The 13909-nt window shown below is 37.7% G+C and overlaps 1 protein-coding gene across 3 annotated transcripts in view; it reads right to left on the reverse strand.

Moving 5' to 3' along the window:
* Positions 1–13909, reverse strand: part of CERS6 (ceramide synthase 6) — a 314544-nt gene that overhangs the window by 226923 nt on the left and 73712 nt on the right. For all 3 annotated transcript variants that reach the window (XM_045066921.1, XM_045066919.1, XM_045066920.1), the window contains exon 2: positions 1022–1127. In XM_045066921.1, the coding sequence (XP_044922856.1) occupies positions 1022–1127 (106 nt within the window). The remainder of the gene's footprint in view (positions 1–1021; positions 1128–13909) is intronic.

The raw sequence follows: 13909 nt of genomic DNA on the forward strand, positions 1-13909 counted from the left end.
TATTGCAAACCTTTTTGTTAGTACTTTATTTGAATTGCTGCACTCTCCCAACAAATCCTTACTGGATGAGAGATTGCTTCTTATGAATGAACCAAGAAAGTGATTTCTTGAGATGGGATCTCTTCCTGGTGAAGACTCTGGGAAGATTGTTGAAATGACAAGAAAAGATTTAGAGTAGTACATATATCGAGTTTATAAAGCAGTGGGTGGAGGCTGAGAGGACTGACTCCAATTTGAAAGAAGTTCAACAGCGGGTAAAATGCTATTGAAAGGCATTGCTACACGGGCCACTCATGCTACAGACACATGGCTCGTGAAAGGAAGAATCAATCAATGCAGCAAACTTCATTACTGTCTTATTTTAAAAAGTTGCCACAATCACCCCAAACTTCAGCAACCACCACCCTGATCAGTCAGCACCCATCAACATGGAGACAAGAACTTCCACCCAGAAAACAGGTCACAACTTGCTGAAAGCTCAGATGATGGCTGGCATTTTTAGCTATAAAGTATTTCTTAATTTAGGTAACTACATTTTTTTTTTAGATACGATACTCTTGCTTACTTAACAGATTGCTATACAGTGGAAAATAACTTTTATATGCACTGGGAAACCTAAATATCCATCTGACTCTTGCAGGGGTCTCTGACCAGACCCACGATATCTCCAAGGTATGTATCCCTGTACATTCATTATAGTCCTCAGTTCTGCCCAGCCAGCTCCACAAAATCCCATCCAACTGTTATACGTCCTGCTTCATGTCACAGAATTAGAGGCACAAAATTAGACTGATCACTGTCCAATCTAGACTGTTCTTTACAGACAAGCTTCTAAAATCAATGGGAGAGGAAACAAACAGGTCTCAAACACGTCTCCTTTTCTTCAGCTTCTTCCCAGCTTAATTTCCAGCACAAGGCTGGGCCATTCGTTCTCAAACCCAGGAGGAGAGAAGGGATTAAATGATTTCAGATTGAGAATGGTGGTCACGATAATTCACACTGTACAAAAGGACAATCATACCTTTGTAATTGCAGTGAAGACCTTTTCCAGAATGGCATTTGGCTGGGCGATTTGTGGTCCATTGGCCTGTATGTTGAGGGCTATGGCACATGGTTTGGCTACAAATCTTTAAAAAAAAAAAAAAAAACAGAAGAAGTTACTTTTTTTATAACTGTTCTTAACGTCACCAATTCATTACATAATACTCAGCTGTCCCCATAAAAGGCTGGGTGGACACTACTGCCACACATATGTTGGTCACTACAAAACCAATTTAACTTTTTTCTCTCCTTTAGTCTTCCAGCTGTAACAGTAAAAAAACATGTAAATCTCCTGATCCTTAAGTTCTGAGACTGAACAGGTAGAAAGACCATCAAATGACAAAGACAAGTACATAAGTAAAATAGAGAAGCAAAACAAACCATCATTTTTAAATGATATAATTTATGTTTTTCTTACTAACATCTGGCTAGCAATTGTCATTGTTCATACATTTTTGCTGTGAGAAAGTATTTACTAACCATCTCATGACACATGGGAAATGTACCTTTGATCACCCCTACATCATAAAATTGGCTGTTTTGCTTCTATAATCAAAGCACACTATATTCAGCACCAATTCCTTATGGCTTCTTAAAATTCCTACTTTGTGGTTATTTCTGTCTCTCTCATATGGAGTAATGAACAATGTCAGACAGCATGATGTCCCAGACAAGTTGAAAAGTCTGAAATGATTACGACCATCTGCTGCACTGTTTTATCCGACACGAATGACTATGTTAAGAAGAATGGGAAGATAGAGCTTCATTTCTGGTTGTGTCTGATATGCGAATGAGAAGGAAAGGGCATGGGCCCCCAAAGGTAGGGTGACATCGCTAAGGTTTTTTTTATTTTACACATTTACAACTTTAAGAGTTGTTTTAGCCTAAATGTTCCAGAAATAAGGTTTTGTGAATGTTCTTTCAAGTAGTGACATTTAACATTTTCTACTAATACAAAATAATATAATACCAGATGAAAAGTATTACCCATATTAATGTTGGCCAAATCCAATCACTAATGAGTGTACAAAACAGATCATGAAGTTTCTTTAATATCTGTTGACAAGATTAAAGAATAGCAGACAAAGGAATTTTTTTTAGGTGGGACCAATGAAGTTTACATACATACACCACTTAATATCTCACTGGGTCCTATTTGAAGTTAAAGAGAAGACATTTATTCAAACAGAAAAATGGAAGACTGTACATGCAAACCTAACCCAGGAAAGATATACACAGAAAATGTGATATAATATCTGTTTTGCTGGGCTCTCTGGGACCAAGTTAGAAAAAATATCCTTTCTTAGTATGTAAGTGTTCTAGAATCTGGAGTTTCCCCCAAACATGCATTCTCAATTCTTTTTGTTCTAAGTTCTAAATATGTTCTAAGACATATTACCCATGCCCCTACATTCTTAAAGAAACATGTAATCTTTTTCATTCTAGGTCTTCACTATGAATAATAATCATGGAACTCTGGCGATAGCTTACGGAAAATAATGAGGTTTGATAGGTATTGCCCACAAAGGAGAGTCCAGAACTTGCTTTCTTGACCAAGTTTCCTGCTTTGTAGTTTTCTGCCTCCTCCTTATGATTGGAGTGTGAAAAAATACAAGGACCAGCAAGAGTGGGGAAAAGAGATAAAATGGCAAGATAAATTTGGTGTAAGGGCCAACATCAACTTGCTTTCTACTCTTCCCCGTCAAATTTCTCCCCTGCCTTCCCTCATCTTCTCCAGTCCCACAACTTTTAAAATACTGTTCAAATTTCCTTTCTGAATACGCCATCATCCTTTTAACAACCTTCTGTCCCAGTACATGGTCTTTTTTCCATCTTCTAAAGAGTTAGAGTTGCAATGCAGAGGATGATTGTTTCACCTCTGAATATACCATAGCAATGCTTATTTTCCTGAGTATCCCTAAGAGTAAGAAAATATAGACATTTTATTTTGCATTTGTTCCCCGAAGACTTTGTGAATCTCTGCTGGGCATTTTGTTTCTTCAGAGAGAGTATGAGACATCAAATAAAACCCATGATAGGGGCGCCTGGGTGGCTCAGTGGGTTAAGCCACTGCCTTTGGCTCAGGTCATGATCTCAGGGTCCTGGGATCGAGTCCCGCATCGGGCTCTCTGCTCAGCAGGGAGCCTGCTTCCCTGTCTCTCTCTCTGCCTGCCTCTCCGTCTACTTGTGATTTCTCTCTGTCAAATAAATAAATAAAATCTTTAAAAAATATAAAAAATAAAAAAAAAATAAAACCCATGACACAGCTACCATAATTTTGTTACCTAGCATCATGGTTCATTAGAGAAAAGCTTTTTGTTGTTGTTTTTTGAGGGTTTTTTCCCCCAATGCTGCCTCTAACAGAAATAAATTAAAAAAAGCGGTCTTTCACAGGTTTGTAGGGACAGAGAGATAGATGGAAGTGGGGGTAGGAGGCGTACCTACAAATACAATAGTTAAAAGGAAATATGTTCTTTCAAACTTTGATGATTACCTTTATAAGGAAATGCTCACCTAATTACTTTATCAAAGGTAGCAACACTGCTTTCTCAAGATCAAACATCTATAAAGTACTTTCATGTAGTAGAACATATGTGCAAGGGAACATAATAGGGTAGGAGCTTTAAAAAAAAAAACTAGTCTTGGTTTAAAAGCAGAGGAAATACCTAAGATATTTCTACTTTTTAATTATATTTAACCATACGTATTTGTATTTTAAACAGGAATTGAACATCTCTGCACAGAGCACCAAAGTAAGCTCTGGGCTGTGGTATGGCTAAAGGTACAACAAAATACAAAGTGATTATTGCACTCAAAATGTTTACAGTATGTTAAAGGAAATTAATTTTAAAAAAATAAATGAATGTGTAGAGGGCAAATATCAGTTCTAACCACTTAACACCATGTAACCTTCAGTGCGGAACATAGCCAGAGACTTCAGTCCTTTCTGACTCTAGCATTTCCTGCACTTTCCAAAACAGCTGTAAGACTGCAATGGAGGATACGTAAACCTAAGTATGATGTAAATGTATAGAATTAAATCACACACACACATACGCACACATGCACAAATGAGTATAAGTACACCTGGAGAAGAAGTTCAATAGATTTTATAAATATCATTATCATTATTCTGGTTGTGACATTATACTATAGTTTTGTAAAATGTTACCATTGGGGGAAACTGGATTAAGAGTGTATGACATCCCAGTGTATTACTTCTTAAAACTGCGTGTGAATTTATAACTATCTCAATAAAGATTTCAGTTAAAAAATACTTAGAAAAATTCTCTTTTTATAGTATGGAGCTCCTCAAAAAGTTAAAAACAGAACTATCCTACAACCCAGTAATTACTCTACAAGGTATTTACCTAAAGAATACAAAAATAGTAATTCAAAGGGATACATGCACCCCAATGCTTTTAGGAGCATTATCTACAATAGCCAAATTACGGAAACAGCCCAAAACAACTGATGAATGGGTAAAGAAGATGTATATTTACACAATGAAGTATAACCAGCCATAAAGAGGATTGAAATCTCGCCATTTGCGGCAACACGGATGGAGCTAGAGATAGCATAATTCTAACTGAAATAACTCAATCAGAGAAAACAATACCATATGATTTCACTCATATGTGGAATTCAAGAAACAAAATAAATGAGCAAAGGAAAAAGAGAGGCAAACCAAGAAAACCGACTCTTAACTATAGAGAACTGATGGTTGCCAGAGGGGAGGTGGGTGGAGGGATGGGTCTAACAGGTCCTGGGGATTAAGGCATTCATTTGCTGTGATGAGCACCTGTGATGTATAGAAGTACTGTATCACTATACTATACACCTGAAACTAATATAATACTGTAGATTAACTAACTGGAATTTAAATAAAAACTTTAAAAAAAGAAAAAGAGATAGAGCATAGAAAAAATGTGAAACTGTAGATTAATTATCTCTACTGCTAAAAAGACATTTTTTTTTCCTATAGCAGTGGTTTTTTCTAATTGTTTAGTTTAAAGTCAATTAAATAACATGTAATGTATTATTGGTTTCAAAGGCAGAGGTCAGTGATTCATCAGTCTTATATAATACCCAGGGCTCATTACATCACATGCCTTCCTTAATGTCCATCACCCAGTTACTCTACCCCCACCCCAGCGGCCCTGTTTATTTTCTATGCTTGAAGGTATGGTTTATCTCCATCTCTGGTTTTGTCTTGTTTTATTTTTTTCCTCTCTTCCCCTATGATTCCCTGTTTTGTTTCTTAAATTCCACATATCAGTGAGATCATATGATATTTTTTTTCTCTGACTCACTTATCTCATTTAGCATAATACCCTCTAGTTTCATTCATGTCATTGCAAATGGCAAGATTTCATTTTTGATGGCTGTGTAATACTCCTGTGTGTGTGTGTGTGTGTGTGTGTGTGTACACACACATCTTCTTTATCCATTCATCTGCTGATGGACATCTTGGATCTTTCCATAGTTTGGCTATTGTGGACATTACTGCTAGAATCATTGGGGTGCAGGTGCCCCTTCGGGTCACTACATTTGTATCTTTGGGGTAAATACCTCATAGTGCAATTACTTGGTCATAGGGTAGCTCTACTTTCAACTTTTTAAGGAACCTCCATACTGTTTTCCAGAGTGGCTGCACTAGCTTGCATTCCCACCAATAGCATAGGAGGGTTGCCCTGAAAAGACAACTTTAAAAAGGTGATAAGTGGGGCACCTGAGTAGCTCAGTGGGTTAATCCTCTGCCTTCAGCTCAGGTCATGATCTCAGGGTCCTGGGATCAAGCCCCGAATCGGGCTCTCTGCTCAGCAGGGAGCCTGCTTCCCCTTCTCTCTCTGTCTGCCTCTCTGCCTACTTGTGATCTCCCTCTCTCTGTCAAATTTAAAAAAAAAAAAAAAAAAAAACTTTAAAAAAAATAAATAAAATAAAAAGGTGATAAGCAGAATTTATTTTTTTAAATATTTTATTTATTTATTTGAGAGAGAGAACACAAGCAGGGGGGACAGGTAGAGGGAGAGGGAGAAGCAGACATCAGCAGGGAATCTAATGTGCAACTCAATCCAAGGGCTCTGGGATCATGACCTGAGCCGAAGACAGTTGCTTAACTGACTGGTCACCCAGGCACCCAGAGCGGAATTTCTTTCTTTAGCTTTAGTGCCTCATTGTGGGATTTGTCTATATCTTTATGTATCTTTGACTTGCTATAATAAATCCACAATTAAGACTAAAAGAAATTGTTTTTGATGTGACAGAATGAGGTTCTAATACACTGATTTTTCATCTTTAAAAACTCTGTACAACATACAAATCAAAACGCTCCCCCCCTTAACTAAACTACCTAGGGACTTAGGAGAATGAATAAGAGCAAGTAGACTTTGAAAATAAGCCAGGGTAGGAGCAAGCAACCAGCAGAGAGTAAGTTCCCTGTCTATTTATTTATGTTTATTTTGCAGCTCTCCCCTGAGAACAGACACAGTCATAGCACCAGATGAGACACTGATAGCAAAACACACTCTCTTTCTAACTGTAGGAACCAGAGGAAGGAGCCTGGGAAAATCAGAGACTGACGAGGGAACCATGAAAGGGGAAAAGCCAGAGAAACCAATCCCTGATTCTGTGTATAACCAAGCATGATTCTGGCTGACCTCTGAACTATGTACATACAAGGTAAACTGAAAGCAGTCAGGAGCGAAGATTTAAAGAATTGAACGGAGGCCAAAGCCACTGTCCACTGAAGGCATGACAGACTACAATTTGAATCCAACTAAGTAAATCACCTGTAAACAAAAAACATCAACACTTTTCAGGGCAATATTTTAAAAAAATCTAGAATCTCCACAATTTAACCTTCAAACTCCAGGATACTATCTAATATGTTGATGAAAAGCAAAGTAAATATGACCCACACTTTGAGGAAAACACATAGAAAGACATTCAGTGAACTTGAAGGTAGGTCAATAGAAACCATGCAATCTGAAAAGAGGGGGTAAAAAAACAGTGGAAAAACAAACAGACTTTGAGGACTGTGGAACAATTTTGAAAGGCTAATATATGGGTAATATGAGTTTTAGGGAAAAAGCGAGACAGAGTGGGTAAAAAAAAGAAAATATTAGAAAAAAATATAGTTTGCAACTTCCCAAATGTGATAAAAGATATACAGTTTCAAGAAGCTCAAGAACCCCAAAAGATAAGTTTGAAACAAAGAAAACCTAGACAAATCATAGCCAATCTGATGAAAACCAAATATAAAGAGAAAACATTGAAAGTCGCCAGACAAAAATGGCACATTTTATACAGGAAACAATTCAAGCTATATATACACTGGAATGACAGCTATAAAATAAAACACATAATGGATTAAAATCTGAAAAATAAAAAATCACTATGTTTTAGCAGAATAATTTAGCACCATACTTCTTTTGTTGTTTCCTTTGTTGGGCAACAAAACTCAGGTGGATAAAGGTGGTGTAGTTCATAAAAATACAATGAACTTAGGGGTAAAAGAGAATTATGGACAGGCCAAGACAATTACCACTTGTATAAAAGTCATGCTCTCCTAGAGCTCAAGAAATGCTTATTAAGCACCAAAATTCTACTGGGCCTTCATTTCTGTAACTTTTGTGGACTTAAAAGTGGTGTACAGTACAGAAAGCATAAAAGTAACAAAAAACACCTAATAATATTAAAAATCACCAGAAATGCTATCACCCAAAGATGAATATTTATTGGTATTTGAGCATTCTTTTGCTACCTCTCCCCCATACACTTTATGTATTTTTATACCTTCTTTACTGTATTTTTATGAAAAATTAGATCACACTGTATATATTTAGTAATCTTCTTTATTTTCCTTTTCTGAATGTCTCCTAAGAAATTACATATCCTTGTATAACATGGTATTCAGTCGTAACAGAGATCTAAGTGTTCCTACTTTTTGTTGTTGTGAAGACTCTCTAAGGAAATAGCCATTAGACCCTTTCTGACAGCACAAAACTCTGGTCAAAGTCCAATTACCACAATACAGATTCAAGCAAAGATGAATCTGAATGATTAAATTCTTCATGTCACGATGGGATAATTATCCATTGTTCCATGTTCTTGATCTTTACCACTTGAATTGTGGATCACCCTTGGTAATATTTCCAAAGCTTCAAATAAATCAGTCATAAAGTTTTGAATAGGAAAATCTCTAGACTCTTCTATATCCTGAATTTTTGTATTTTTTAAGATTTTTGATGGCCAGTAGAAAAAAATGGGCAAAAGATGCAAAATAGGCAATCACAGAAAACAGAAATATCAATAAACACATAAAGAGATATTCAGCACCACCAGAAAACTGCAACAATACCATTTTACAACTTTCAGGCTGGGTCTGATAAGGTAAAATATCGCTGAGGATTTGGAGAAGCAAGAATGCCAATAAATTGCTCATGGTGATTAAATAAAGAAATTTGTAACAATGACCAATAAACACAAAAAGATGATCCTCCACACTCAGTTTCAGAAACTGATATCAAAGATACCATGTCATTTTCACCTATAATATCTGCAAATTTTTAAAATTCAATTAAATTTCAAAGCTAGTAAGAGTAAAGAAAAACTCTCATAAACTCTCATAAACTGCTAACAGGTATCCAAACTGGTACTATCTTAGAAATTGAATTTACCAGTACTTAACAAATTATTAAAATGCCTAAGCCCTTGTGGGCATTACTAGTTACACATCCTGCTAGAAATTTACCCTACAGATATACTGGCACTTTTACAAATAAAGTTTATTGAAGTATTGCTTGAAATAAAAAGAAAGGCAGGAAACAAATATTTACCCGAAGGATACACATGAAATATAGCACATCCATACAACGGAATTCTATAAGGTGGTTAAAACGAGGTAGATTTGTGGAGCTTCAAGACATAATAGTTAAATGTAAAATGCAAGATACAAAACAAGTATTATCATATTTGTTTACTTAAAAAACACTTTTATTAGGGAGAATAGTGAAAAGTTATTAATGGTGATAATCTTTTTGGGTTAATAAGATTGGTTTGCATTTTTATACTTCTCTGTATTGTTTAAATTTTTATGTATGTTTGCTTTATATTTACTTTAAATGTCTTCAATCAATATTTAATAACATAAAAAATGCTCAGAGGCAGAAGGTAAAGCAATGTTTATCTGGTGACTATTTATTGATACATATAAATTTCTGACATATAAAAGAAATTGAAAATATACTAAAAGGTTAATCATGCCTACTGCCAGGTAAAAAGATTGTGGCTTACTTCAACACTCTTTTTTATGTTTTTCTATATTTTTCTACATCTTAAAATGAGATTTCAAATACCAAACGTAAAAAATAAAATTCTTTTAAAATAGAGATGAACAGAAAAATTTCTATGCCAGGAAAGACTCAAAACCTTAATGACACAAAAACTGAATGTGAAAGCCCTAAGACAGCTGCATACCAGCTAATTCCATAGAGTTCTTCAAGCAAAGGACTCCATTGTGACTGAGACAAGGAAGAGAACAGTAGGTGGAATAAAAATAAAATGCCATTTCAGTACCTTGTCAAGTAGACAAAGGATGAAACTCAAGTCAATGGGGGCACCAAAAGATACAAAACTATGTAACTGCTTGAAATTACTTCAAGAAAAATGTTACCAATACTGACTAAGTATACTGAGAATTCCGAAATACCACAGGAAGAAAGTTGCTTCTGCCCCTGCCTGGAGACACTAAGGAATTTCTCTATTTCCTTATCTATATAATGAAAGCCATAATTAGACTCCTGCCCATATCTAAGTCATTGACATCTTGAGACCAACTGGAAAGGAGACACTACAGAATTTCTCTATTTCCTCATCTATATAATGAAAGCCATAATTAGACTCCTTCTCATGCTGGAAAATATATCTAAGTCATTGACATCTTTTTTGTTTTTAAAGGTTTTATTTATTTATTTGACAGACAGAGATAACAAGTAGGCAGAGAGGCAGGCAGAGAGAGAGGGGAGAAGCAGGATCCTCACTGAGCAGAAATCCTGATGCGGGGCTCAATCCCGGGAAGCCAGGATCATGACCTGAATCGAAGGCAGAGGCTTTAACCCACTGAGCCCCCCAGGTGCCCCAAAGTCACTGACATCTTGAGACCAACTGGGAAGGAATAGAGATAGGAGAAGATGGCACACAGGGTATGCATGCAGAAGACAATTTTCTAACATCACACAGTAGAAAGGAAAATTCCTTTAGAACAAACCAATATCCAACCCATATCTCTAGTGAATTTGCTCTGAACATGAAATCTTGGAAAGCTGCTTAGTATTTCTGAACCTTGGTAAGGGCATTTATAAAATGGAAACTGTAAAATCGACTTGGCAAATTTTGTGTGAACATTGAAAGAATGATTACAAACCTCATATCACAGGGTTCAACTGGCTAGTCTGAAATTTTCATTGTAAGAAGCATACATTTTACACATTAGGAGGATCTCTAGTCAGTGCTGACTGGCAACCTGCAATGGGAAATGGCAAAAAATTCATAAAAGAGCCGCTAAACTAAAGAGCTTCTTATGTCCCTTGGTTTAGTCTTCTTTCTCCAAGCCAGATTTCTTCTCTAAAGACATCATTCAGAAACTTCCTTCGGGTATGAAACCCTCCTGTACATTTCTTCGCAATTTCCTGTGACTCTATAATTATTTCAAAATAAAAAGGGAGAAAAAAAAGAAAAATCTTCCTTTGGTATCCTATTTTAGTTTTTCATCATGTTTGACTCAAAATATTCTTCCTGCATAATTTTTTCTTGCTGAAATGTAAACCCATTTCCTCTTTTCTCAGCCCTCTGGAGAGATGGGTCAAAACCTCCTCAAATCCCCCCAAAACATTGATTAAGCCATTCTGCATTCTTCTCTCTTCAAGAATAAACAGGCTGGATCCCATAAATCTTTCCTTATCCATCTTTTTCTAACTTTGAATTTTTGTTTTCCTAGACCTTTAAGGATTCTTTTCTGAATCTAACTTATCCTATTCTTTACAGAAATAAAGAGACTCTCAGGGGCGCCTGGGTGGCTCAATGGGTTAAGCCGCTGCCTTCGGCTTGGGTCATGATCTCAGGGTCCTGGGATGGAGTCCACATCGGGCTCTCTGCTCAGCGGGGAGCCTGCTTCCTCCTCTCTCTCTCTGCCTACCTCTCTGCCTACTTGTGATCTCTCTCTGTCAAATAAATAAATAAAATCTTTAAAAAAAAAAAAAAGAAAGAAAGAAAGAGACTCTCAGACAATAGCTGCTTTTATTCATAAATAATCATTGGCAGAGACTTCGTTGGTATTTAAAAAATCACAAGAACCATTCTAAAAGTTACAGCTAAATCATAAATAGCTGTGGTAAAGGGATCTGCCCATCTAGTCCACACCAACCTCGGCAGAGGTGCAGATCAGAAACTGGAAGGCCAGCAGGTGCCATCGGCTGCAAACTGAGATCCTTGGAAAGCCCAAGCTGACCTGAGAAATGTCAAAACTGCCTCTCCTTGGTGTGTATTTCCAGAATTCTGAAAACAAAAACTCTGGATGTCAGACATTTATTTCATTATAAGCTCACTGCAACTATTCAAGAAGCACAGTATCAAACCTTTAAAGATAAAGTTCGTAAAAAGTCCTGTCTTAATTAAAAATATGCCCCTGTATTTTGCAAAAAATAATAAAAGGCATTAGAGATATCTGTAAGGAAAATTGTATAGTGTGTATTTATATATGAAAATACCCTCGCAGTCAGGAAAGTCCTTAATATGGTACCACTAAGCTGATATTTTCATTCTGATACTGATAAAATTACCATAACTGTCAATCCCTCTTTTGAGAATATTGCCCACATATGAGTAAGGTGTTATTTTTCACCTGCACTTCTTCGTACATAAGAATGATACTCTGTGGACCTCCCATGGAGGGATACAACTGCCCCCTCACAGAATCTGTCACTCCATCAGCTCTGTCTCTTTACCTCATTGACTGCAATTTCAGCAATTCCATTTCTAACTGCTGCTTTCAGCACAGTCTGTCAGCTTTTGACACATCTCACCAATCAAGAGCTCGGCCAGAGAGCCTCGTAATTCCCTGCAACTATACCCCCCAGCACTCTAACGGATACCTTCCTTGTCACTGTCCTCTCTGTGATGGGGATCTAAGTACCCCTGATCACTCATCTTCCTTAGAATACTTGTTGAGCAAATAGAACTGCAAGCAGCCAGCCTTCAAGGTCTTACGGGACCTTGTCACTGGTAGATCTGTCTCAAGACTGGCTCTAAGCCAAATGGGAGATTCGGAAGAGTTCCAAGCCTTCCTCTATGCATTAATCCTTTCATTCTACTCTGTGTGCCAGGTGCCTCACAGTGCACCATGGGCTTTCAACCTTCATCTCAGTCACCATCCCAAATGTCTCTAAGGGAGAAGCAAACTGCTTTTGCCACTGTTTTACAGAAGACGATGACTTCAGTGTTTCCATAACTTGAATTGTACACTAAGGGGTTAGATGTGCAGGCCAGCACACACCTCTCTTCTTCCCACCCAACATCTCTGACTGGTTGCAGCTGGTTACACACACTTCATGGATCGTTTGGCCTCGATATCAATGCCGCAGGACTGGCCACTGGTGCCTCAAACCCACAAAATCTGGCCATCGATCACCACCAGATGATGCCTGGTTTTACTTCTGATCTACCACTGAAGATTTCTGGGAACGTGTGCAGGCAAACTAGGATAGCATCCTTTAGTTCGATTGTGGATCGCTAATAGCACGATGGCTTTACAGAATTTGAAAACAGGGCCAGCAATTCACGAAGGAGAGTATCATAAAGTTTTCATTTAAGTTCGTGATCAACCACAATGCTACACTTCCACCAGATGAATTTGAAGCTTAACACAAATTTTAATACCACTTACATATCATGTGTCTGTTTCACACATGAGACAGAATGAAGGGTAGCATCATTCACATACTGACAGTAATAAGGAATGATTAAGAAAACAGACTCTTGGAGTACCTATGTCGGGTTAAGTGTCCAACTCTTGGTTTTGGCTTGGGTTGTGATCGCATCCTTGTGAGATCGATCTGTGCACCAGGTTCCGAGTTCAGCACGGAGTGTGCTTGAGACTCTGTCCCTCTGCCCCTTCCCCTGTGTGTGTGCACTCTTTCTCTCACTCTCTCAAATAAAGAAATTTTGGAAGGGAGGGAGGGAGGAAAGGAGGGATGGAAGAAGGAAGAGGGGGAGGGAGGGAAGGAAGGCAGGAGGGAAAGAAAGAAAGAAAGAAAGATGGATGACTCCCAACCTCAGCAAAATCAGTCTACTATAAAATGGCAAAAGCTGAACGGCCACATGTGTAACACACTGAGCACAGTGCAGGACAGAACAGGTACTCAGTGACTGGTCTCCATCATCTCCCAGAGCCCCTGCCCATTGTCACTTACAGACTCCTACAGTCTCAGCACCCAAAGACCAAGTCTAATGACAGCATTACAATATTGGATCATCCTAGCAGTTTAATTCAAGGCCTATTTCTTTTTATTTATTTTTTTTTAAGATTTTATTTTTTTTTTTTTATCAGAGAGAGAGAGGGGGAGAGAGCGAGCACAGACAGACAGAATGGCAGGCAGAGGCAGAGGGAGAAGCAGGCTCCCCGCCGAGCAAGGAGCCCGATGTGGGACTCGATCCCAGGACGCCGGGATCATGACCTGAGCTGAAGGCAGCTGCTTAACCAACTGAGCCACCCAGGCGTCCCAAGGCCTATTTCTTTTTAAAACAATTACTCTTAATTCTCTTAACTTCATTTGACCTTGTAATTAGTATTACCTAAGAACTGTAGAGG

This window comes from Mustela putorius, unplaced genomic scaffold (assembly GCF_011764305.1).
Source record: "Mustela putorius furo isolate JIRA1106 unplaced genomic scaffold, ASM1176430v1.1 tig00003869_pilon_pilon_pilon, whole genome shotgun sequence".
Taxonomy (NCBI): Eukaryota; Metazoa; Chordata; class Mammalia; order Carnivora; family Mustelidae; genus Mustela; species Mustela putorius.